General features: G+C 39.2%; 1 protein-coding gene across 7 annotated transcripts in view; it reads right to left on the reverse strand.

The window, feature by feature from the left end:
- Positions 1–660: 660 nt before the first annotated feature.
- The window catches only part of LOC109412531 (lethal(3)malignant brain tumor-like protein 3), a 58,022-nt gene continuing 30,966 nt past the window's right edge, over positions 661–27,716 (reverse strand). For 5 of the 7 annotated variants that reach the window (XM_029873294.2, XM_019686160.3, XM_029873295.2 and 2 more), the window contains 5 exons: positions 2,600–5,473; positions 2,210–2,435; positions 1,817–2,143; positions 1,585–1,750; positions 661–1,520 (listed from right to left, as the gene is read on the reverse strand). In XM_029873294.2, the coding sequence (XP_029729154.2) occupies positions 965–1,520; positions 1,585–1,750; positions 1,817–2,143; positions 2,210–2,435; positions 2,600–5,473 (4,149 nt within the window). In that variant the 3' untranslated portion in view covers positions 661–964. Of the gene's footprint in view, positions 1,521–1,584; positions 1,751–1,816; positions 2,144–2,209; positions 2,436–2,599; positions 5,474–16,197; positions 16,751–27,716 lie in introns of those variants that run through there. The other 2 variants (XM_029873296.2, XM_029873297.2) reach the window with 2 other exon arrangements.

The raw sequence follows: 27,716 nt of genomic DNA on the forward strand, positions 1-27,716 counted from the left end.
CTTTTTCCCGGGATTTTGTAGATTAGTGCTTTATGCATGCTTCCGTTCCTGATACTTCGGAGCACGGCTTAGACATGGCTGAGTATAAACAATGCTCATCTCCAGCGATAATTTTTACCAGCATCGCACCATCGTCGTACTGCATTACTTCCATTTTTAACTGCTATCACTCATGATACTCAGATATGTACATGGAAATATAAAAGAAATGTGAGTAGCACTTTTAATGATACTTTCACGACGGCCGGCAAAACGGATGCAGATGAGAAGATCATCCCTGCTGGCTAGCAGCGTTCATCAAACGCAGTTGAAGATGAAACTTGAAATATACGAACACGAAGAGCAACAAATAGACGAACGCGAATATTCTAAAAATGATCTTCCATCCGATCTTCAAGTGATCCTCACAAGCAACATCTTTCGTTCAGGTACTTTTGAATGTCCGTCTGCAACTTGTCCTCACAAGAAATCTGACACGACCAAGTTGGCAGAACGCGCCCATAGGTACCCCTTTCTGAACTGAAGGGCAGGGAACAAAAAGATCATGTTTGAAAATAAGAATTAAATCTAGTTAGTCAGTCTGTATGAAAATCGTGTCGAAGATGTTATTAAGCTATGTGAGCAAATATGAGTTTTCGGAAGAATAAATATATTCGAACATAAGTTTGTAGTATTAAAAAAGCATTAATAATTATTTTTATATGAATTTGATTTCGTTATAGATATTGTTCATCCTTTATTTTTTTTTTTCATTCAGGAAAAAGGAGGGTAACACTTAAACTGACTATTTACAATTCGCAAAGTCCAACTTGAGCTACGGCTCTAGTTTGGCTCGCTAGAAACATCTCGAAATTTTAGATATTACTTTGCATTTTATAATAAGCTCGTCCACCATACTTGGAGAAAGGTGGCAACTGCTGAACGTACAAACTATTACTTTATGACTAAACGTTTATTACATCGCTTAAAACTTTATAAAATGCCTTTCCACTTGCAGCCTGAGATGTATTATTCGATTGTACAGCTTGATGGCCGGGCCTAGCTTTACGTCCAAATATTTCATCAGATCTTCCTGAGTCATACTCAGGAATGCCATCCCATTGACTTGCTCTTCCCGAATTTGATTGCCCACCGTGGAACATCCGGGAAACCGTTCCACGTAGGAGGCAACATCATCTACGGACCACCCGAGCGGATTTCGGTCGTAGTCGGACATGCCGTCCGTGCAACGATCCAATATCCGGCTGGTGGACTTCCACAATTTGTAAGATTGCCTCAACCGGGGACCAAAGTCGGCTATCACCGGCAGGGCCGTTTTTATCAGTGGATCTAGCGCCACGGTGCTGCCATTCGAGGGGGTTGACGTCTGCACGGTGGTTCTCAGTGTTGGCGTCGACGCGGCGAGCTCCGGCTGGGTAGGGAGGGGTTCTTCAGGTTCCTTTTTGATTTTCTTCGCTGGAGGAGCTTCCGGAAGAAGTGGTACCTGAGGAGCTCTGCTGCTGTTTTGGGTGATAATTTGCCTGTGAAATATTGGAAAACATTTATAGAATCTTCCAAAGATTTGAAACATCCCAATCCACTTACTCATGCGTTAGTCGCAGCTTTTTTCTGTCTTCCAGCAACCAGTTGTTGGCCTTATATGGACATTCCACGCCTCGCTTGTGGAACGATTTGCTAAGAATTTTGGCGTTGCCTTGTCCTAGGCAGAAAGAAACCTCGCAGGTACTCTTGATGGACGCTGGTCGATGATCTGATGGATAAGATAAATATTAAAATATTGTTTTGTTTGAAATGCAACCTTATATTCGAGTCTTACCCGGTGGAAATTCAATCGGATGGTACGTCCTCTTGCACCAGTTCATCGGATGGATGTCCGAGCTGTCGTCCTCGATCCAGAACGAATAGAAATTTGGCCACCCGTCGAAGCAGACCTTGATTTCGTACCCATCCGTGGCGACAACCGTTGCCGGTCGGATGAGCATTTGATTTTTGCGATCCACCACCTCCAGCTTCATGCCTGGTTTGAAATCCATCGGTTGCCGGGTGGCAAAGAGTGATTGGTCGGCCGGAATTATAGCCTTGCCTATCCGGCGCGACTTAAGCCGAATGTATTTGGCCCACTCAAACTCACCCTTGTTCCAGTCTGTTCCAGGTTGATAAAGAACTAATAAGTAAAAACCTATTTCAGGTTCGTGGAAAATAAACTTACCTGGAGGGGGAGTTATGTTGTAGCCATTCTCGTGGTGCCAGTCAATATGATGAATGTAGGGCGAGCGGATGTCCACCCAGTAGTCATACCGTTCGTCCCAGCCATCGAAATGAACCAGTATACGGTTGTCAATCTTATCGGTAACGGAGGCTACGCAAACTTTACCGGATTTCTTGAGATCGTCTGCTTCCAGACTCATGCCTATCTCAAATTTGTTCTCATTAGACTGGAAAGGGAAAACATACCATTGTTAATTAGGTACTATTATGTTGAACGCATGCAGTTGTGCAAACGGAGTGGTTTATACAGTAAGCTGTTCGCTAATAATCGTGATCGGGACAAAACGGTAGGGAGGAAGAGAAATACAATTTTCAATAAATACCTACTCACCATTTCATTGAGATGCTTGAACAAATGCTTCGGCGCCGGTATTGCCTGCTTCTCCTTCAGATACTTGTTCCAGCTGAAGTCCACGTCGTACCCGTTCGGGGGCTGCAGAATCCGTTTTGTCAACTGACACCAGTTGGGCGGGAAAATATCCAACGAATCGGCATTAACCCAGAAGTCAAAGTCCCGCGAATACCCGTCGAAGGTCAACTTCAGTCGGTAGCCGCGAACTTCTACGACACTGCACACACAAAACAGGGAATTGTTCTCCGGATCGATGGCTTCCAGTTTCATTCCGACGCGGAACCGATTCACACCGGTCGGGTAAGGGTTCGTGAATAAGTTCAACGGCGATGGGGTGCCTTGCGTTTTGGTCAGATACGATTCCCACGAGAACTTGGGTTGATTAAAGTCTTGTGTGGCAGTTGCTTCATGAACGATGGGCCTAGAAGAGTTTGACTCTTTATGAGACACACCGGTCTTGTCTTTGAAGGCATTGGCAAAGTTCAGGGAGCTTCCGAGCGAATCGTCATCACTCGTCGGGAATGGCGTGCTGTTGGATGCTGACGATTCTGACGATCCAATACCTTTACGCTGAAGAGTTTTGGAGTAGGCAATACTGTCTAGTAGAGATACATTTTTGGTCTTTCTTATACACGCAATCGAACAGTAATCCGGAGTGGCAAAGTCCCCAGCAGTACCTCGGGCTCGACAGCCTTTGCAATGGTATGATCCCTCTGCATTAGGCGTTTTACGCTTCTTCTTGGCAGTTTTGATAGATTGGCGACTTGCAACCGGATCCTTGAACGAATCGTATACATTGGTGTTAACGTGCTTCAAGTACTCCTTGACATCCATCGGTTCCACTAATCCAAACTGGTTGAACTGGAAGTGCAGGAAGCTGCTTCGCATGAATCCAATGCCATCGTTCCATTTGATCAGGTCCGACGGCGTCGAACCGAAATCACCTTCGATGAAATCTTTTTCCTCTTTTTCATCACGGTCCACCACTGACCTCGACTCCGACCGGCTCTTGGATTGCGACTTAACCATGGCTTGCTTCTTCTTGTAGTCTTCGATCGCCGCTTGTAGTTTATCCTGATCGTACGCCGGTGGCGAATCCAAGGTATCCTCCTTCTTCGGGGGGCTGATAGTGTGGAGACTAGATGCCGAAGTCTTCAGGCTGCGACTTTCATCCGACTCTGTTTCCAGCTTTTCATTACAAAGAAGCAACGAGTGGATTGACGACGATTTTGACGATCTGCTCCGCCGGCTGACGGATCGTCTGTTACGAGTCTTTTTGATGACCGCCAAAGGCTTCGGCATCGGAGGCACATCTTTGTTCTCTTCAGGGGCATCATCGGGTTTGCTTGGTTCCGACAGCCTACGAGCGCGAGCCGGACTAGTATGATGCTGAGCGTCCGAGTTGGCTCGTTTTTGAAGCCGAGGACTCATCAGTTGTTCACTCAAGGCATCCTCCGATGCTGCAGTTGCTTCATCTTGTTTCTTCGTGGGTGTTTGCAATCCTTCGGGCAGCTTATCCTGCATTTCTTCCATTTCGTCCTTGTTCGCGTTTTCGTTATCATCATTCAATGTATTCGATCTATCCGAACCTTGCGAGGAGTTGAAGTCTTCCGGCTCTATTTGCATCTCCGTCTCGTCTTCCTCCTCTTCGGCCGCCTCATCATCGTCTTCCTTTGTTTCTTGATCTTCCGGTCCGCCCATCATCTGCTCCGTTGTCGTCGAAGAGACTTCCGTTTCCGAAGCGTCCACCTGGGAGCTACTGCCCTGTGATATGCTTTTACTGAATTCCTCGAATGAACTGTGGAAGGACGATGGTTCCGAAGACTCGGGAACATCATCCGGTTGCTTGGGTTGTGTATCAACTAGTGTTGATGGGAATACCGCCGGTGGCGGAGGTTCAACCAGCATCGGTGTGACGGTTATGTTGCTACTGCTGCAGCTGGAAATGACCGCCTGCATGGTCGTTGGTGGAATGTTATCGATGGTAGTCCTGGCTGCTGCCAGGGCCGGAGCCAGTGGTAGAGTCGGGTTGGCAGCTTGGACAATGATCTGGGTTTGAGCGGGTTGGATAGTGGTCGAACGCTGTGGAATTGCCGTCGGGGACGGTAGCCGCGCACGGTTCGTGTTGTTGGCAATGATGATTTTACGCTTCAGCTCTGGGATCGAGACTGGCGAGAGGGGTGGCGTGGCCGCAACGATTCGAGGTTGTCCGGCGGTTGGACCTGGTCCCAGGTGACTATCCGGAGGTTTGTAGATGATTTTGTTGATGATCACCTTGTTCTGGGTAGGTGATGATAGTACGGTGGTTGGCTGGGTTGCCATCGTGGCCGGCGAAACCGGTCGGATTTGTTTGAGCAGGGTCGATGTGGATGGGGATTGAGGCTGAGGGATTGACTGCATTTGTGGGAGCTGTGGTTGTGGTGGCTGATATTGTGCCTGCTGCTGGATCAAAGCAGGAGGCTGAATAATCTGCTGTGGTTTGGAAATTGCCAGAGGGAGCTGCTCATTTCCGGCAGTGACTTTTATGGTTGTCCCGAACGGAAGCACATGGTGACAAACACTGGACGCACCTTGCGACGGATTTTGAATACTGCCGTCTTGCGCAGGTTTGATCACCGTGCCACCGTAGTTGCCGATGACCGGTTTCGGTGCAATGGGCTTCAGGATTTTGATGGACGATGGAAGACGCTTAAGGTCTGCTGTAGTTCCGGGCATGGCCAGTGGACTGGGTTGAATCATTGTCATGGATGGAGGCCCCTGGGGAGCTTGATGATTGAGTGGGGTGATTATTTTCTGCTGCAGAGACATGATATTGGTGTTTCCGATTTGGACTTTGAATCCCGGCGTGTGCATCTGTAAAGAAAAAAGAAAAGTATTAGCTGAGCATTGTGATTCTAATGTAGTCAGTGATTTTTTATAAAGATAATATCTTATACAAAACGACAAGACGGATCACAAGGTATAAGGTATAACCATCATTTACCGAAAAATATATGCATGAATCTCATTAATTTTTTACAACAAAGATTTTGTGTGTAATTAAATAAATATAATATTAGTTTAGTACCAGAGTGTCTGAAAGCTCATGTATACATGAATGAGACAGTGTGCCATGCGCTGGTTTGAAATGCGTCTCAAGAAAATTTGTGAGATTTGAGATCATAGCATGCTCATCAAAAATTTTGTGTGCGTACCTCAATGAGACGTCTCGTGAGACTCGTCTCATTGAGATGTTCGCAAGTTAAAACGAATTGAACCGGAATTATTTTAGTGACCCAGATTAGTTCTTATGAACCTGACCCTACCCTAGAATTAAGGCAGATAAATATCCGGGGATTCGATTCATATCCACGAGCGGTAATGGCGGCGGTGGGTATAAGCAAGCGGTTCGTATTTTGACGTTGCTTGGGGGGAAATCGAAGCGGTTCTGTACCCCTCCTCAGTCCTCACTCTTTCGCAGATCGTTGGGTGGCGTCAATCAGTTGCTGTCCTCACGATTGGTATTGGTGTATATCACCTTCTTCAGAAGCTATGAAAGGTACACAACTCTGGCGCACTACACATTCAACTTGCCTTGACCCCTATTTTTCGACACCGCTGGGAGTTGTGATTACTTCATTAGTCTCAGAGGACGCATAAATACTATTCTCGTTTCTAGTCGCTCCAGACTCTACTTTACAAACCGATGATGCTTTTTGTAAGGTGGAAATAGAAGTAACCTTAGTAGTAACTTCCGTTTCCGCCGATTGATAATCTTCGGATTGATGAAAGTTGGGGAACACTTTCCCTCCAACTCAAATGACCCTTCATTGCTCTCCGTTGGTCAAACAAAACACGCCCAAAAAATCATCAACCGGAAGCACATGAATTGACCTAACGGGTATCAACAGCACTCTTACGCAGTCTCCCAAAAGATTATGGACGTTAGACAGACATGCTCACATCACTTAGAAAGAAGTCCGTTCCAGGATTGTTCCTGTTATCACTCTTCTCGTCGTTATCAACCTCCGGGTGCATTCCATCTGCCCCATCATACTTATGACCCAAACCCCCTCCGTCCTCGGAAAACGTCTACTCAATCTCACTTGAACATTATCTGTAAATGTAATCCTAGTGAAGGATTCGAGAGTGTATAAAGTCGGCCTTGTACCTGGAGCTTGGCTCATTGAGACGTCTCATTGAGACTCGCAATGCTAATGTGATGTGCACCAACATTACGAGTCTCATGCTCAAGGAATTTTCATGTGCTCACAGCCAACTTGTCTCAATCTCGTATTGAGATTTGTGCGTACAGATACTCTGATTAGTACATACCGCCGCAACCAATAAAGTAAATTTTGGCCAATTGTTAAAGAATACAAGGAGGAATTCCTGAAGGAATCCTAAGAAGGGTTCCTGTGGGAATCTTTGGAGGAATTTTTGAAACAAGCTGATCCAGAAAGAACCACAGAGGAATTCCTGAGTGAAGTCCTGGAAAAAAATTTGGAGGAATCCCTGGAAGAATCCTTGGAGGGATTTCCGAAGGAATCTATAGAGCATATTCTGGGGAATATCTCTAGAATAATTCCTGGAGGAATTTTCAGATGAATCCCTGGAGGAATTCCTGAAGAAACCTCAGAAGGGTAGACCGAAAGCAACAGCACCAAGGGGAATTTCTAAGGGAATCCCTACTGGATTAATTCCTGGAGGAGCTCCTGAAAGAATTCCAAGAGGAATTCCTGCGAATTCTAAAAAGAGTGTCTGGGTGAATCCTTGGAGGAGTTTTTAAAATAGTTGTTCCTAAAAAAAAAGAAAACAGAAGAAATTCCCGTTTGGAATTCTTTCATTTTCATTTTCATTTTGCAGCGTTTGGTGGGGCAATAAGAGCGCAAGTCAATCCAAAGCCGAAGATCAAGGAGGGGTAATGGCCGTAATAGTCCGTGCGGACCACATGAACACCATCGGATGGGTAATGGTATGGGTTGGGGAAAGGGGTTGGATTAGACTTGGCACAATAATGCAAATAATACTACGAAATTTTAAAAATTTTGTTGATCATCATTGTTATTATTATTGTATCCAAATAAAAAATAATGGTAATTATCAAAGACGAAAAGTATGTGATATACTTCTTGATTTAAAATGCAATTAATTCATAGAATAATAAATAAGATCAACTATTCTAAATTAAAAAAGAGAAAATTATATTTTAAATTATATTTCAATACTAAAATTTGAGTTATAGACCATAGAAAAATTATAGGAATTTTCATTGAAGTTCAATTAAGTATGCTGTAATCCTAATCATGTCGTTATCAAAAAGAAGCGTCTAACAAAATTTCTTTTATCTTTCTGTCATGCTTTAATATTACCTAGAGATCAACAAAAATTTGTATATTCGGTAAGTATGCAGTAGCAATGAGTAATACTCATTGAGTATGATGTTTTTTATGAGTTTTCAGTTCAGCTAGTAAGAAATGATAAATGTTTGTCCAAAGTATCAGATAGAACTCATTGACGTCAATAATGTATTTTAAGAATTGAGTATTGATCACACGTTGGCTTTGTAAAGATATCTACTTTGTCGTTATAAATTAAGTTGTCCATCTTGCTAAATAAGTGATCAGTTTTCGTCATGTCAAGCTGCGTTGGTATCAAAAACTTCTTCCTAACATTGAATCTGTGGAATTTAGGAGTAGGCATTGCAACCTCAAGGATTAGGAAAGGTGGGAGATTAACTTTGTATTGAGCTGTGAAAGAATGTGTTGTTAATTATATGGTCAACGTAATTTACCTTTGAAAAAATGGTACCAATAATGCAGTAAGAATTTTGGACATACAGTGTCAGACAAAGCAAAACTACCGGCAATCCATTTTCATACAAAACGGTAACGATGCTTGATTTTCAGTGAGCAGATTAGGTTAGTTTCTTGTGTTTCTTGTTCTTGTGTCTTCAGTACTAAGAAGTTTAGTTAATAATTATAACAAAGTGGAGGAAAATTTTGTATCGACTTCCTTCCTGCAAATAGAAATAAAATATATCAAAAACAACTAAAAAGGACCCCAGAGCTTCTTTGTCTGATCATGGAAAGTATCGATTCTTGGTGGCACCACGAGTGTGCATCTTTCTCTGTAGAGTAAAGATGCATTTAAGCCCTGAGACCTGACAGCAATCAAGCTGATCACAAGGTTGTGCCTTTGCCCAGGGAAATTCCCGTTTGGAATTCTTGGAAGAAAACCTGGAGGAATTCCTGAAGAAATGCCATGAGGAATTCCTTAGGAAATCTCAGGAAAGCCTTCACACCAAATTCTTGGAAGAATTTAGGAATACCTAGAAAAAATAAATAAAAAGGAATACATGTCTGCAATAATTTATGGACGAATTATTGTTTGAAATCTTTGGATAGACTCCCAAGAGTGTTTTGTAGAATGTTTTTAATTTTTAGATTATCTTTGGTAAAATTTTCTGAAATGGTTTCTGGAATATATTCCTGCAGAAATACTTCGAAATATTCCAGATTAAATTACTGGAGCAATCTCTAGTGGAATTCTTGAAAGAATATGTGGAGAAATCCCTGAAGGAATCTCTGAAGGAACACTCGTAGAAATATCTAAAAAGATCTCTGTTGACATTCCTTAGGGTATCACAGGAGATATTCCTTGAGGAATCCTCAAACAAAGCACTGGAACAATCATTCGAGGAATCTCGAAAGGTAGCCCAGGAGGAATTCCCGGAGGAATGTCTGGTGAGGAAATCTTGAAAAAATTTGAGCAATCCATGATTGAATCAATCCTAGAAGAATTCGTCGACGCATCCTTGCAGAAGTATCCGTGAATTGAATACTAGTAAAAATTCGTGAATCATGTGCTATTACCCTCTATAGCAGCATATGGTTCTACAAAGTCCTTCTTGTTCCCTACCGGAACCGCTTCCGGCATATCCGGAAAATTTGGCATGGTGTTTTTGTATTCCATGAATAAACATCACAAAATTTAGCAATTCAGTAAAGCTTGTTATTTGGTAAAATTCTATGATAAGTTTGAAGTGGTTCTCTTGGAGAAATACATTTAGAAATACTTTACGAAATTTCTTGTGGTTTCGAGTAAAAAAGGTTTGATAATTACGGATAAAACCTCAATTATTAGAATAGTTTATTTTTCTGGAACTCTGAATTATTGACAAACTTTGAGTTTGCTCGAATTAAGAATAATCTGGTGGCTTCTGGCTACTTTCGAGGTTTAATCTGGCTACGCCTATGGGTGATTGAAATGTGAAACGTTTAATACAATCATCGGGTGTATGGATGACTTCTACTAGCAAGTTTATAAGTACATTTCATTCGATCTGTTATACCTTACTGGGATAATGTCTACAATGATCAAGTGGAAATCACCTAAACTTATTGTGGTATATCACACTGATAGGGACATAAACATTAACACGAGGCCTGCCATAGTAGATCATACAGTCAGGTTTTTTTTTACGCGGGGGATACATACCGCGTAAAAAAAAACCGCATAAAATTAAACCGCGTTAATTCAAAAATCCGCGTAAAAATAAACCGCGTTAATTCAAAAATCCGCGTAAAAAAACCGCGTTAATTCAAAAATCCGCGTAAATGAAAACCGCGTCAATTTAAAAATCCGCGTAAATAAAAACCAAGTTTTATAACTTTTACCTCAATAATTTCTTTCTTGATTTTATATTAAAAAATGAACTCAATGAATTATTTTAAGACAACATTTTAAGATTTTTGTCTGTCACTAAAAATTTCTACAATTTACACAAACTGCCAAGCTATTGTTTAACCTTCCAGGACGCGCGCCATCAAGCAACCGAAACTGCACCGCGCTCGCGCTGGTTTTTTTAATAGTGTTATACTTTTTACAACAGCGCGCGCGCTGAAGGGTATAAGGTTTAAACTTTTACCATCATTGATGACGTCAAACCCGACATCAACCTATCATTCACCTATTTTTATTTTGGCCACCAAACCCAACATGGACCCAATACTTGTTCGGTGTTGGTCCAACAGTGGCCCAACATTGGATAAAAATTGACCCGACTTCGCTTCTCATTTGATAGGTGCTCTGATTGAATGAAATCGTTTTGAACATGAATAGAAGGAAAAATGACAGAAAAGATTTGTTGGTTAGTGTTCAAATGAATGAGATGAAGTTTTGCAACGCTGGTTTAAACCGGTTCGTTGTTAAGGCTCCATCTCATAGTTGTCGCGTAAGTGTCGAAGTACAGGCAGTAAATCATGTTCACTTAACCTTCCGTAACTCGCGCGGTTGCCCACCACCGTCAGCACCACGCTAATGCTGAACACGAAAAGCGAGATTATTTGAACGTGTTGTACAAAATACAACAGCACGATTGCTCGAGGGTTAATAGTTAAAGGTCACAAAGCATTCTTAGACAATTTTGGGATATTCCAGGTAATTCTAAGTGTTCTGGAACTCAGTTTTTAAAGTCTATGGCTATGACAGTAGTTTCTCAATCTAAAAATAGTAACTATACATAGGGGAATTGTGGGTAAAATGAACAGGGGGGTAAAATGAACAGGGTGGTGTTTTACAGCAATTAGCGCATTTCTGCATGTTTTAACGATTGGATTCTGTGTGATAGCGTAAATCATTATACTTTTGCAGATTTTGAACTTTCAAATTAAATAAACCACTTAATTATAACGAAAAGTTCAAAAGCCTCGTGAAAAATATCCTCTGATGTAAAATTGAACTTATCTGAATTAAGGTCCATTCGTATATTTTTCGCAGATTATGACATATGTAATGTCATATTCCAATAATGTACTCCCAAAAGACAATATTCAGTTGAAAAAAATAATTAGGTTATGCTTTCAATACAATTTTAGGAACAACTTTAAAACCAGCACGACTTGGGGGTAAAATGAACAGCTGGTTCAAACTTTATCCAATTTTCATAAAATTTTGTGCAATCTAGGTATATTGAAATCTAAAATACATATTATGACACAACTAGAGCGAAAAATTAAGAAAAAAATATTTTACGCTTATAAAATAAGATTTTTATCCTTAAAATCGCATATTTTAGTACATTTTTTACAAATAATGATTTCAGCACATTCCAAATTTTATATCAAAAATTTTAAAAGTGTAGCATATAAAGTTTACATTAAATTTGGTGACCTATACTTGAATATATCGAAATTAAACATTTAAGCTAATTTTTGAAGACATGTTCATTTTACCCCCATCAAATGTTCATTTTACCCACACTATTTTTTATGACTCTGTTTTCCTGCATTTTTTGCAATCGAAAATAATGTTAGAAAATTGTACTTTTCATCAATATTTTCTTCCAGAACTCTTAGAATATATTACCATCTACGATGTAACAGGGTAAAAAAGAAAGATTTTGTCATATTTCTATTGGAAAAGACGACGAACGCTTAGGGTGTTCATATTACCCCCAATTCCCCTAATTAGACAAGGTATAAACACAGAGAAACAGACGTCACACTCTCATCGCTTCCCGTCGATCACCTTTTTAACGTTTGATTCAAATATTCAGTAGTAGGTCGATTGACTACTCGCGGCGCTGGTATCGTTTTTGCTCCTGTTTGACGTTTGCTCACTACCGCCATCTAGTGGCGGCCCGGCCAAGTACAGTACATTTAGCATTGGTCGATTACGTTTTCGTGACGATATTTTTTAATGAAATTTATTGTAAGTGTTACGTCTGTTTCTCTGTGGTATAAATCAATCATTGTTCCAAAATAGTTCTAAAATATTCCACATCAGCCAATTGAACAGCCAGAAATGGACATAATAGACATAATAGTTACAATTATCTGATAGATAGATACAATGGTAGATATAATAATAATCTCTGGACATAATAGATTACAAATCGTAGATTTGTACAATGAAAAAAGTTCATGTAATCTTAAGAACGGTTTGGATGTGCTTAGACATCTTAACAGATCTGATGCTGCCTAATAAACTTTGAGATGTTCAGTAAGTCATGAAAGATTACAAGTCGCAGCTTTGTATTATGAATGAAGTTACCGGTACACCCGTAGACTTTAGGATCTAAACTCCAGAACATCCAAACTGTTCTAGGTTATCCTGACTGATCTGAAACTGTCTATTGAACTTTCAAAAGACTTACTGGGCATAATAGATTACAAATCGTTGATTTGTATAATGCAAGAAGCGACCGCTACACCCGTAGACTTTAGGATCTAAGTTCCAGAATAGTTTGGATGACCTAGGATATCCCGACTGATTTGAAACTATCTATTGAACTTTCAAAAGACTTACTGGGCATAAGGCTCAAGCATTCGTCATCATTTTTCGGAAAATAAAAAGCAGTTTTCTCGCTGCAAATCAAAACAAGGATCATGAAAATATATTCACTGCATTATATTCCTCATGTGGAGTACAGTGAATATATTTTCATAGCAAGATCTTTTGTTTTGAACGAAAAAACTGCTTTCAAATGTTTGATGATGACGATGATTTCAATGACGAAAAGTTCAACGATAACAGATTAAAAATCGTTGCTTTGTACAATGCAAGAAGTTACCGTTACAGACGTAGACTTTAGGATCTAAACTCAAGAACAGTTTGGATATCCTTGGATATCCAGAAAATTATCCTGCAGCATATTCTACCTTTTCAATGTTGTTAAGCACCAGAACTGCAGAAATATGTAGAAAAACTCTATAATAATGCTTTGGAAAAATTCCGGCTTAAAATTAAAAATCCACGTAAATGAAAACCGTGTTAATTCAAAAATCCGCGTAAAAAAAATCTGACTGTACAACTGGAACAGGAAAAAAGACAATAGTTGAATAATTTCAATACATTTAAAATTTACAATAGGGGTACTCACTAAACAGATGGATTTGCTGCGTGAGCCATGATTTTCTGCTTGGCGCCATCCACAAATTACGTAACGCTATAGGGGGAGGGGGGAGTATGGCCGAGCGTTACGGCTCATACAAAAATTTTCGGGTTTTCATACAAAAAAGCGTTACGGAGGGGGGAGGGGGGGTCAAAAAATGTCTATTTTAGCGTTACGTAATAAATGGATGCTGCCTTATTTGAAATGTTTCATGATTTTACGAATGAAATAATCAAAGATTGCCTTAGGGATTGCGACGTTTAATCGGTTTAATCAGTTTACGCTGTTAAGTGAATACTCCTAATGTTTTTTTTTTCTGCCAAAATTTTTACGTCAAAATTTTGGGCTTTGAAGGCAGCGTGCCAAAAATAAAGATGATAAATTTAGCTCACCAAATTTGAGTTTCAATTTCCATAACAAACCAATATGAAACAAAGGTATGATTAACCTTTGCGTGTCAAGTTGACAATTGGGTAATGTTTCAAGATAAAAAGCTTCAAGCTGGTACCCTTACGCATTACTACATGAGAATCCTCAAAGAACACTGACCATCAACTTACGCACCATGTACACAAAAGCTCACCTTGCATCACCAGGTTCGCAAGCATTCCGAAACGAAACACAATTTTGGTAACAAACTTGTCACTGCGTTGTGTGTTGGTATGATAGGTAGTGATAGTGTTGATGACTCATTAAACTGATCCGAGTAACGTCTGATAAGCGCAACACAGCTTTCATGTTGCAGATAATACACTTTTTCTTATTTGATCTTCAATAGTAAGTGTACACATGAATGTCGTCGCCAATGGGATTTAATTTTACTATTGTAAACCGTATGGTGAACCGAACCGCGTCGGACAGATTGAGCAAATATGTATTGCATATCAATGGCGACGCATCTACTTAGAGGTGCTCTCGGTGTCAATAAGAAAACTATTCTGTTGAGATGTTCAATTAGAGACGAGTAAAGTTGCTATTTTATGATTTAGTTTGAAATAGTTTCCAGAGGAAAGTACAATTACAGGGGATAGACAAAATGATCGGGACAGGCAAAATTTTCACTTTTCAAAAAATGTTCAATTGGCTGTAACTTTTCGAAAAGTGCATCAAATATTCTCAAATTTTTACTGTAAGTTCTTCAACCAGTTGTATATTAGTGGACAAAATTTGGAAAAGATCGGACAATTCTTCACGAAGTTAAAAAGATTTTTGAAAAAGATAAAATTATCCAATAGCCAACTTTGAGCTGTTATATCTCCGGATTCAATGAACCGAATGCAATGAAATTTTGACCATTTATGACTTATATAATGAGCTATGAAAAACCATTGACTTTACTTAATATTCTTAACACGGAAGAAAATTATAACGAATAGATTATTTTTCTAATAAAACACCAAATTATCCAAAACATTAACATCGTTTCAAAATTCAAGATGCAAATTATAGTTCATTTAGTTTCCCTCTAATTGACTTATATATAAATGCGTTTTGAAGGAAAGTAACAACATAGCCGCCAATAAATTGAAAAAGTAATGGGATACATATTAAAAATAGACATATTTACAAAAAAATCGTGAAAAAAATAAAATCGCTATAACTTTTTCACTTGTTAAAAATTTCAAGTTAAGTCAAATGTTTTTCAGAGTTCATTATATAAGTCATGAATGGTCAAAATTTCATTGCAATCGGTTCCTTGAATCCGGAGATATAACAGCTCAAAGTTGGGTATCGGATAATTTTATCTTTTTCAAAAATCTTTATAACTTCGTGAAGAATTGTCCGATCTTTTCCAAATTTTGTCCACTGATACACAACTAGTTGAAGAACTTACAGAAAAAAAATAAGAATATTTGATGCACTTTTCTAAAAGTTACAGCTAGTTGAACATTTTTTGGAAAGTGAAAATTCTGCCTGTCCCGATCATTTTGTCTATCCCCTGTACATCATCACGTAATTCATGGGAGTTATTGCAAACAGCTGCATCGACAAGCCTATGCCAGATCAATCAATCGGGTAAATTTTTTATATGCCAGACTGTGCGTCTTACATTACATTGCCAGCCAACAATAATCATCGCCATGATTATCATCAACATCATCATCGTCATCCCAAAACACCAGAAAGCGAAATCGAAAAAGGCTTCCTCGCGAGACGTCGCCGCTGACTGCCGCATACCGTTCACATGAATTAGCACGTTTCACGGTGTGTAGAGGGGCGACCTTCGCCAAAATCGCACACAAGGCATCACAGGTAGCAGCAAGACCTCGCCGCACATTCATGAAATACGCAACTGGGGAGATACTTTACAGTTTAATTCAAAGAACACATTGGCCACTGCTGGCTAATGAAAACGCACTTGCTAGCCACCGAGTGCCGGCCTTTCAATTATTAGGAACAGATATTTTCATAACTATGAACGAATGAACTGTGCGGTGCTTTCCTATCTGGTTGTTGCAGCCATGTTGTTATCATCGCCGCCGTCGCCGTTCATCGACTCATCGTCAGACGTTGCCGTTCTATGAATCCCGGCCATCTCGGTGCACTTCCCAAGAAAGGATGACCAAAGCATAATGAGCCCCAGCCAGGATAAGCAAATTGTGTGCACATGAGACGAGTATGTGTCTCCCCTTGAAGCATAGCAGTCCACAAAAAAACTGGCGGCGTGACCGACCGACACAGACGATAAAAGTAGGTGTACCTGCCTGTGACGAAATCACCTGCTCCGTCCCGTTCACAGCACTATAACCAACAACAGCTCGTTGTGATATCTCTCGTTGTTCCGCAAATTTACTACCTTTATCACTGTAGGTAGGTAATTATTCCTATTCTTGACGGAGTCCTGTCAACTTTTCGCCAACGATTACGCACTTTCGAGGATTGTGCACAGAAAACTGCCTCAGTGACACATGATCTCACATTTTCAAGCTTCGCAGATTTATGTTCTGAGTTTCACGGTGGGTACGCGATGTATATTGTGACGGTGGTGCTCTATACTGCTGCTACGGCGATGGTTAACAACTGCGATTGCTAGCTTCTCGCGACTGGAGTTTCTCGCTCACGTTGTTGAGGAGCCGAAATACATGTTTCCACTCGAACAGTTGCTCTCCTCAGCGCTGACTATAGCTTGCTGTCGGCATGGTGGCAGCCACCGTAGAGCTTGCGAGTTTTAGCTCTGCTGTAACGACATAGAGATATGGATACGTACGAAATACATGTGCTCGCCCGAGAAGCACGCTGCTGTGACTGTGTGAATAACGAAGCGGTTCTCAAACTTTCGCGGTGAGAGTGAATGAAGTGAACTTCCTTATAGGTACTTTTGTAGCATGGCTTGTCTTGCTCAGCTCGTTTGAAATAAATGTGTAGTCAAATTCGACTCAGCTATTATTGGCGGTAACTAGCGGCAATATGGAACTTCTGATCCGTCTTAAAAACCGTGATAAGAAGATATGTAGCTCCAACGAACTCGAGATCCTGCATTGAAATTAATTTGGTAGGATCTTCAGAAGGAAATAAAAATTAATCGTTTCACAGAATGAAAGGGTATAACAAAATATTATTAACCAACTGTTGCAGTTGCGGGGGGTGATGACGAGATCCAACTCTTTCAGCAGAAAGGAAACATTTTAATTTAATACCTACAGACAAGCTTACAAATTCGGTGGTTTAGCTCCTTCTATCACCTTCTCGCTGTAGCTACTGATCTTCACTTCTGATTGAGATTTTTTATACCTACTTTGTTACACGACAGAGATCAATCAACATACTATGGGTGCTCGAGTTTCAATATAATTAGCCTTTTTTAGGTTCAAATTCGTTTTCATACGCAACACCAATTTAAAAAAAAAACACTTTCACAGTATGAAAGTGTTCCTAATTTCGGCATGGGTCTCACTAATCCAATAGAACGTCTGTTCATAGACAAACAGACGTAACACTGACGAAATTTCCATGGACCACGCTTTAAACGATCATTTTAAATCTTCATATTTGTGGCTTTCACAACCAGAGCCGTGTGCACCGTTTTTCTTTGCGTTTGTCGTTTCACACTAGCGCCTTCTGTTGACGATATTGCACAACGCAATGTTTCGTGAAACATTTCCACCAGGTGATGGTAGTGTGAACTGGGCGATGAATTTCCACGAAAATTGTGTTAGGTGTTACGTCTGTTTGTCTGTGGTCTGGTTGTCCGGAACACATTCTCAATCATGATTACATTTTCAACAATCTATTAGGCACTGATTTGTATAGAGTGAGATCTATAAGGCGCTGTCCATAAACTACGTAGACTCATTTTGGGCCATCTCAGACCCCCCCGCCCCCTCTCCCCCTCCGTAGACTTTCGTTCATACGAAATTTTCGAAATTTGTATGGAGCGTAGACTTTGACTAGAACCCCCCGTCCCCCCCAAGAGTCTACGTAGTTTATGGACAGGCCCTAATTGAAAAGTTTAAGAATGGAATGCTTCGAGTGATGACGGCATCCTATCTTAATGCGATATTGGAGTATTATTTAAAAAAAAATTGACACAAACATAGCTTAACGTGATCTTCTTCTTCTTCTTCTTCTTCTTCTTCTTCTTCTTCTTCTTCTTCTTCTTCTTCTTCTTCTTCTTCTTCTTCTTTATGGCTCTACGTCCTCACTGGGACTTGGGCTGCCTCGCTTCAACTTAGTGTTCTTTGAGCATTTCCACAGTTATTAATTGAAGGGCCTTCTTTGCCTGCCATTGCATGAATTTGTATATTGTGAGGCAAGTACAATGATATATCGTCCCCTTAATGCTAGAACTAGGTAACTGGTTTTGCGAAATCGCAAGAAATTTGCTTATATCTGAACGTACACCACAATAAACACAAGTTTGCCAATAGAACATCCGAAAACACATATTAATTCAACTTTTAAGACCAACAAAGAGTTTGTTTTATACCAGGATAAGTTTTACCAGCCATTTTTATCCGCACTTTCCAAAACGAGTTACCTAGTTCTAGCATTAAGGGGGCGATATTATGCCCAGGGAGTCGAGAAAATTTTCTCGACCGGAACCGGAATCGAACCCGCCGTCTCCGGAGCGATCCATAGCCTCAACCACTAGGCTAACTGGAGACCCACAACTTAACGTGATATGATATTCAAATTTTGCACTTGATATGATTAGCATTGACATTAAGCAAGTCACACAAATTTGTAGGGTTATGAGAATAGTCTCCTTCCCGTCCGTTATCAAAGCACAGAAAATTGATACTAATCACTGACTCTAAGACAAGATTGACACAATACAATCCTCTCAACGGTCGAAGGCTGTCCTGACTACGTTCTTGCGACAGCTGAGGGAATAGAAAAGAAGATAAGCTGGGCACATAAGAAGACACCTAAGTTATACTTTTGGTCAACTTTTAGGCACCGAAACGATAGGGTATCGCGCTACTTGGGCGATGGCTTCTATATTCGTCTGTTTTCCACTATAACTCAGTCAATTTTGAACCAATTGACTTGAAATGTTGTACACGGGTAGATACTATCTCACTGCATTCCAAAAATTGTGTCAATTGGTTCAAATTGGTTCAAAAAAAAAAACTGAGTTATAGTGGAAAACAGACGAAAATAGAAGCCACCGCCCAAGTGGCGCGATTCCCTATGTAGGAACAAACTCATCAAATTATATATACGAATTCCAGTACTCTCGAGACGAAATTTTCGACTTTGCTTCCGGACATCCAGCAGCAATATCACCAAAAATATACAGAAACCACACCACGGTGTGTCTAAAACCGTTATTAACAAACTAAAATACCCATCTAAGCGGTACCCACCATTCGAAAGATATAGTATCCAGGTATCATCCCTGAAATTTTAGAAATGTTTTGGAGGGAATTGATAGTTTGAGCGAATTGAAATTTTAGGGTGATTTTCAATGAAATTCTCTTTTAACTATTAATAATGTTATAACAATCGTGGTTGTATCACGATCGTGGTCATCAACCTGTCCCTTATAAGTTTGGAATTCAACATTCGAAACGTATGGTATTCGAGTGTTGTTACTGAAAATTTGAGAGCATTCTATCTACGAAATCAAAAGTTATCGTGAATTGAATTTATAATCCAAATCCATAGGTCCGAGCTTGGCCGGGTGTGCGAGAGGAGTCCTAATATTCGATACTTTTCGTGGAACAGTCAAGTCTCCGTCGGTTGTCCCCGCAGTGTAGAACACACGCATTATGCCACAATTGCTCTGATATCTTCCAAATAGATTACTAAAATAAAAAAAATTGACATTCAATACCTTGAACCACTACTTAATTGACATATCATATAATTCACGGTGTATCCCGTGATTTAATTTCCACTTCGAAATCCCTTTTTGCAGTTTGGTACTAGGTGTAAGACACATACGGTAGCAATTTGTTGCTATCAGTTGCTACTAGCTACGAAGAGCACTGTGATCAGGCGCCTGAAATGTTTGAACATGAACACGGCTTACGTGAGCACAGCTCTTGAACAGAACATGAACAGAACGCGTTCAAATGCATCTCTGGGTTAAAGTGTGAAGAAAAAGCAAAACCTTGCCGTTCTGCGCAAATCTAAAAAGTCTACAAAAATTTAGAGAATATGGAAAGAATCTAGTGCCGAGTATATCGAATAATCCAATAGAATTGCACATTGTTTGAGACTTAAGAAGATAAAATCACAATAAAACAGGAAAGACATTAGGGGTATTCACTAAACAGGTTAAATTGCTGCGTAAGCCATGATTTTCTGCTTATATGGAATGTTTCATGATTTTGCGAATGAAATAATCAAAGATTGCCTTGGTGATAGTGACGTTCAATCAGTTTACGCTGTTAAGTGGATCCCCCTATTATCTTTTATACTGGCTGACTAGAAGTTTCTAGATGGGTGTTTCCTAAAATTATCACCAAGGACACCATATCCCAACTCTCATACATACGGCGTGAAAGCGCTAGTAATACCTACTCATACTAAACGATCGGATTTTTTGAAAAACAATAATCTACAAGTTTGTCGAACATCACATTTTAATATTAGGCTTCTGAACTGAGATATAGACAAATGAGTCAAATGATTGCCCGATGATCGAAAACATCCTTGCCAATAATCTTATTTTATTTTATAACTAAGAAGTTTTTCCATTAGCACTTAACTTGTTATTTTTTCTATTTCTTCACTCCTGGAAAAAACCAGATAAATTTAGAGAATTTTAGTTTATCTCATGAGCAGACACCCTTAAGCATACATTTACATGACCTGGAGTTTTCGGTTAAATAGACTGGAAAGTCAGGAAATTTGATTTTCAAAATTAAGTCGACACCCTTCAGACGATTTATGTAGTAGTGTGCGTGAGTGCGTTTTAGTAAACGTAAAATTGCATTTCATCATGGCCCACACTGTCTCACGCGTCTCGCAAAGTTCTTCTAATAGATGGCAGCGTGTTCATGAAATGATATCGGGCAACATTTTTAATATATTTCCTCTAAAAGTTACGTTTGCTTGTCTGTTGATAGTATAAAGTACCCAAATGGTCTTAGACCCTAAATGATCACAATTTCTCCTATTAGCAACAATATTTACGGGTGTGATACCAACGTTTTATTATCAATAACTAATTCAACAAAACAGATTTTATGCTTACACCTTCTGTTCTATTTCGAACGTTTAATTTACATTGCTACATCTGAACATTTCAGCAAAAGATCAAATTTGTTTCGTTTTACCTGACGGCACTTGCGCGATTGGCTACCACCGGCAGCCCCATGGTAATTCTGAAAACAAAAAGCGGGATTTTTCAAGCGTGTAGTACAAAATGTAACAGCGCGATCTCTCGAGAATTAAAAGAAATGACACGTAAATATTCTCACGTTGATCAAATATTGATGTGATACCGTTAGTTGTTTTATTGGCTTTGAAACGAAGAACCTTAAGGATAGAGGGCAGATATGATCCATCTCCAAAGCTGAAGAAAGTTAAGGATGCTATTCATCAGATTACTGAATTCATCAAGATGGGCCAAGTAAAGTTGATCACCTGCCCACACCGGATGATAGTCAGGGACTGGGAAACCAAACAGCTACTTGAGGACTAGAAAGAAGGGGTAATCTGCCCCATTTACAAGAAATGTGATCATTCAAAATATGAGAACTTTAGAGCGATCACCATTTTGAATGCCATTTGTAGGAGTGCTATCCCAGATCATCTTCCGCCGTCTGTCACCAAAAACGAATGAGTTAGTCATCGACGACCGGTCGACAACGGATCAAATCTTCACCGTACAACAAATCCTCCCGAAATGCCGTGAATACCAGGTCCCAACGCATTATCTGTTCGTTGAGTTCGAGACGGCATTCAGTATCGACCACACAGAGCTGTGGAAAATCATAGACATGAACAGCTTACCAGACCGACAAAAGCAACGGTGTGCAGTGTACAGAAGTGAGTAAGATTTTCTATGCTCGTGTCCAAACGTGTAGAAACGATAATATTTTATCAGCAATTTAGGGGTCATTCAAATATGACGTCCATTATTTAGGGGGGAGGGGAGGTCTGAGAAAGTGTGGCACTCCATATATTAGGTATACGAAAATGCGTGACAGAGGGAAAAATGCGTGATGGACGTCATATTTGAATCGTCCCTTAACACTTTGTATCTTATTTACAAATATTCATTGTTTTTCAATCAGTTGACAAACGAGTATCGGGTAGCTGACTATGAATATGCAGGCAAGTGAACGAAAATTGTCGCCCGGTGAACTTCAGCGCGTCTCCTCGAAAATTTTGCGCACTGGACACGAGTCTTCGACCTCACTCGAGGAGCACCTGCAAGCTCTAGAATTGTTCGAGCGAAGAGATCTAAGAATTATCTGCGATGTGCAAATGAACGGTATCTGTCAGTGAAGGATAAATTACGAGCTTCAGTTTCCAGAAAGTTGCCAAAGCCTCTCTAGAGGATAAGGAGTGTATCGGAAATTAATTATAAATGTTGAAAATGCTCTATCTCGAAGCACGGTTTGGTCTTCTTATTCCGGTTCTTCTACGAAATCTTCACAATATAGTTAAGTTTAGAAAGGCTTGAAGCCATTTGGAAAATGTTTAGTATTATTGAAAATATGGTTCTATGAGTATACCGCAAAAAATAACAATCTGTACAAAATACATTTTTTTTAATTATTTTAACGTTTCAATAATTTGTAGCAACAAAAATATACAGGGAAAAAAATAATGATTATTACTAGCAGTTATGTACACATAACATATCACTCAATACTGACTTTGAAAATTCTTTTTTTTTTTTTTGATAGAAAAACCACCAACATATGGAAAATGGTCTATCCCAAAAAATACTTACTTTTTTGGCCAAACTTTGACGCTCTGTATTAAATATCCTCAAAAGTTATAAAATTCGGTTCTCTAGTAAAACTATCTCTTCAATAAATTTAAATACATGCTCAATTGAAAAAAAAACTGCGATTTTTCAACTTTATGTATTTTTTATTTGCGTAGTCGTTCTATGAAGACGCATAAAAAAAGAGTTCCTCAAAAAATGGCCTTTTTGAAATTTTTAAGAATCGCGCTAAACTGCAGAGGAAAATTTTCTTGATAAAAATAATTTTCCTATACCATGAGAATTCTGAAAAATAATACATATTGCGCAAAAATAAGAGAAAAAAAATTTAATATTTTCCCCCAGTTTTCGCAATTTAAAATTTTTAGGAGGTGTCCAGAATTTTAAAAACATATCGACAATGATTTTTCTTAAGGGTCTAACTGACTTGATCGATTTCTCTTCGTCGACTCTCTCTTTCGCTAATAACTTGATCAAAACAAACAAAATCATTATTCTTTTTGTTTCTAGAACAAGATGTAGTCATCGTCTCCGCATTTAAACCAAAACATCTTTGGAAAACTTAATACACTTTCCGTGATAACACAAAGAGAGGATCGATGAAGAGAAATCGAAAATGTCAGTTGGGCCCAAATGAAGAATCAGTGTCGATATGTGCAATCATTGAGATAAAAGTCCAAGTTAAATGATTATTTTTTGAAAATCAGAACTGCCATTGTTTTATAAAAACATTCAGTATCTCCAAAAATAAAGTTGTTTACTTCGATTAGATTATTTTTTAGATAGTTCAGAACGTTTATAGTTAATTTCCGATACAGTCCTTACAGTTGGTAGGGCATGCTGCAACAATGCCTGATAGAAAATTGGTATTCGTTACTTATCCGGTTGGCTCAAGAAGACGTGGAGTACAGAGAGAAGAGCGGGCGGACCAGAGGAGAGTGATCTGACGTGCGTTGCGTTTACAGTTGTACCATAGACTAATTTCAAGATCTCGATGTACCAAAGAAAACCATTAAATTTTCTGTGTCCAGCCCGGTACCCAATAAATATTCATTACCATGTATTTTTTTCCGTGCAAATAGCCTTTTGTGTAAATTATATTTAGCGTGTTACACCGATCTGACAGCTCTGACAGTAAGGGACTAAACATAAATTACTTAATGTGGGTACCGAGGATTGTTCACAATCTGCGAACTTGACTGCGGAAAAATCGCGACCATGACGCCGCTGGTTGTACTGCAGTAGCTGCTGTTATTTGCTAGTTCATCAGAGGGAAACTCCACAAACTTATTCAATTAATTGGAGCAGTTCAAAGTAGAGATAATGTCATTTTAGGATGTGTGTCGGCTTAATATTTTTTGAAACAGGGTAGCAAATTGGACCCATGACAACTCTCATACATACACTAAACGGCGGCTTGCGGTGAAAATTACTATTCTGAGGGTCAACTTAAATACACAACGCCACTAAATTTGTGCAGACTGAATTTCGTTTCAATTCAACAGAACTATGTTTTCAATTTTACCATGGACTCGATTTTCAATTAAAAAAAGATTCTGTTGGCAACCGGATTCGAACCAAGAGCCTTGACATCACCAGGCTCGCACGCTACCACTTAGCTATCGAACCGGTTGATGTGAGAAGAAACAAAACGCACACAAGAAGCGTTGGTGGGTCGATGATCATGTTTTGCCATGGTAAATTTAAAAACATTTTTATGCTTGTCATTACTGCAAGCCGGCTTTCAGTGTAGCGAACGTGTTATCCTCGAGACCACAGGGCACGAGCCACGCCAAATTTGTATAACATTCGCAAATGGTTTTACTCAGATTTGCCATGTAATTATGTTACTTACATCTGTAATCAATACAAAATCAAACAATAACAAAATACATGTCAATAATAGTTATTACAATTGTTTGTTAAAAAATACGTGGTTGCAAAAATATTTATAAATTCATAAGAATAAACAAACGGTGTACTCACTTTGCAGGTCCATCCCATCACAATTTATTTGGGAACCACTGACGTACACCAAAGACTTGATGAGCATGCACGAATGTATTAGTTACCGCCGTTCGCAAGTTAGTGGAATCGCAAATCGGCCTGATAGGTTACTAAATATTCCTTCCGGTGTAGGACGTGACCCTCCGTTTTTAAAGCCCAATCTGAGATAAATTACCCAAAGGTATCCCAGAACAAAAGATGTTAAACTGTTGATCCCAATGTTTCAGCGATTTTTAATTGACCTCCATCGAGAGCGAATGGTGAGGCGATGGATGAGATATATATGGCCGCACTACTCAACTGACTGCCCGGTCGCCGGCCGAGTGTCATAACGGGTGTGCTTTCCTCACACGATGTTGTTTGCAGATTTGGCAAATTTCAATTGAATAAAATGTGCGAAGCGAAAATGTTTCGTGCTTTCACTGTAATTATTGAAGGTTAGGTTATCTATTATCTGCATTGTGCGGTTGATCTGCTTTGCATGTCAAATATGGTTCGACTCTAATTTGCATACTGCTTGCTGCTGCAGTGATACCCTCCGTTGATAGGAGCAATTAGCAGCGTGCACTAGTAATGGCAAATAGTAGAACAATCTGACGCAACAGTTTTCCTTGAAAGAATAAAAGGGTGAACTAAATTCAATTTGACATGTTTTTAGCAAAGCAAGAAAATAGATCAATACGTTATTACAACAATGATTCACAAATATCTACAGTATTGCAATTAACTTTATTGACCAAATTTATTATTTCTCTATTTATTATTACGGCGTGGCAGTAAGAGCAAGTAAGTCCGATGAAAATATTATGTTTCTTTATTAGAGACGAACCAGCCAAGGGCTGAAAGTCTCTTAAATAAAGACAAATCAATCAATCAATGTTTCTTAAGGGAGTAAAAAAAAACACATTTGAAATGAAAAATTAAAAACAATATTGAAAAAATATCAGTCAACTATGAGTCTGAAGGCTTTTGGAGATGTTTTGTCCCGTTTGCCAGCTTTTGGGATAAAAACAACACGAACCTTATTCTTTTGGCACAAATTGAAAGCTATACTTGTTTGCTACAAATTCTCCTAACAACGTTTGCCAATAAAATTGAAGGAAAAATGTATAATTATCACATTTGTAATCAGTAAAAAGTTGATTTTTTGATAGATTTTGTTCTGAAACACCCTAATATACTTAATAAGTAGGATTTTTTTTAAAACGGTATCATATTCTCTAATGTTTTCTGGTTATTTGCTTCTCTGATACCAATGTTGTAGGAGTTGAGCAAAAATTATCAAAATTCGTCAAATGTGTCCTAAAAACTAGCTTTTGTGCCGAAAGAATTAAGTTTTGACAAGATTTAGTGTAGTTATGATTTTTTGAAGTTCAAAAATACATAGTCGAAAAACGCAAAATTGATTTGATGAACCTTTTAATTTCAATGGATATGGCTGAAATTTTGACCAGTTACTTCTTTTAGGATGCCAATTAAAATATGGGGATGGACTTGAGAATCAGAGAACATTTTTGAATAGGTGGACAGGCCTAATGTACATTCGACCCTCGACGGTGTCATGATTTCACCAGCTTTTTGATAGGCATTGGTCGATCACGCATGTCTTGCCTTATCTGAGTCCTGTTCTTCATCCGAACCTGGGAAGTGAGTTCTCATCATTACTTCCAATGTTTCAGAAGAATCATCAGTAAAACTGCCATCTTCTTTTTTAAGACTTCCAAGACCATTGAATGGTCTTTCGAAAGGACTTTATGAAGCCTTGCAGCCGTAGCTTATTAAGGAAGTTTGCGAAGCTGTCTTTACATACCCGTCTCCAGTCCTTCCGTTTGGCTAGCCTCAATTCTCTGTTGTATTCTGTAAGGGCTTGTTTATACTGAACCCAATCAGGTGTAACTTTTACTCTATTGAACAACCGTCTAGATTTCTTCCTCAATTCTGCCAGCTTATCATTCCACCAAGGGACATCCCTGTGGGATGACCTCTGTCGGATTGGGCAGCTAGCATGATATGATAAAATCATTTTATCAATAATCTCATCAAAGGCATTTTCCAACTGTGACAGACAAGATCTGCTCACCCTTATATGCATTTCCATTCATTAAATAAAAGCTGTAGAGGTCCCAGTTAGTTTTCTTTGGCTTTCTATAGCTTTCAATTAAATTTGATCCGGCTTTATAATCGAACCTGATATGTTTGTGATCTGATAATGATTCCTCATCAGAAACATGCCAGTTCGCGATCTTATCTGATAGCAGATATTTGTAGCTATCTGCTATCTGCGTAAGATCTAAAACTTCCTGTCGAAACTGATTACACTCATTCGAAGATTAACTTTGTAGTTTTATCTGAAAGTTTGCCGAACAACATTAGGATCGCACACGCATACCAAAGTCGAGAGCGATCTGTGAAGGCAGCTTTCCACGTAGTGAATATAAATTACATTACCGCAGTGGAGAGTTGCGTTTGCTGCCTTTTGTTGACTTAATTATTGATGCTACGCTAGTATATTGTTCTACAAAGTTTCAAGTAAAAGAAACATGGAATTGTATGGTAGTACATTGTTCTACAAAGTTTCAAGTAAAACAGAAATAGAAATGTGTTCCATGCATTGAACTTTGCTACGATGTTTCTGAAGCGATTTAACAACAAGTGAATGTAACTCATTGCAAATCAATGAACCCATCCCTGTTATAACAGTCATCTAATTTAAACGATTGTGATGTTTGAGACGGAAATCATAATAACTATTAAGAGGAATTGTACGACATGACAATTCCAGCACTGGCGGTGGCTTTTTATTATCATTTTATAATAAAATATAGTGAAACATTAAAAATGTAACATCTTATAGTGGA

Source organism: Aedes albopictus, chromosome 2, assembly GCF_035046485.1.
Source record: "Aedes albopictus strain Foshan chromosome 2, AalbF5, whole genome shotgun sequence".
Lineage (NCBI taxonomy): Eukaryota > Metazoa > Arthropoda > Insecta > Diptera > Culicidae > Aedes > Aedes albopictus.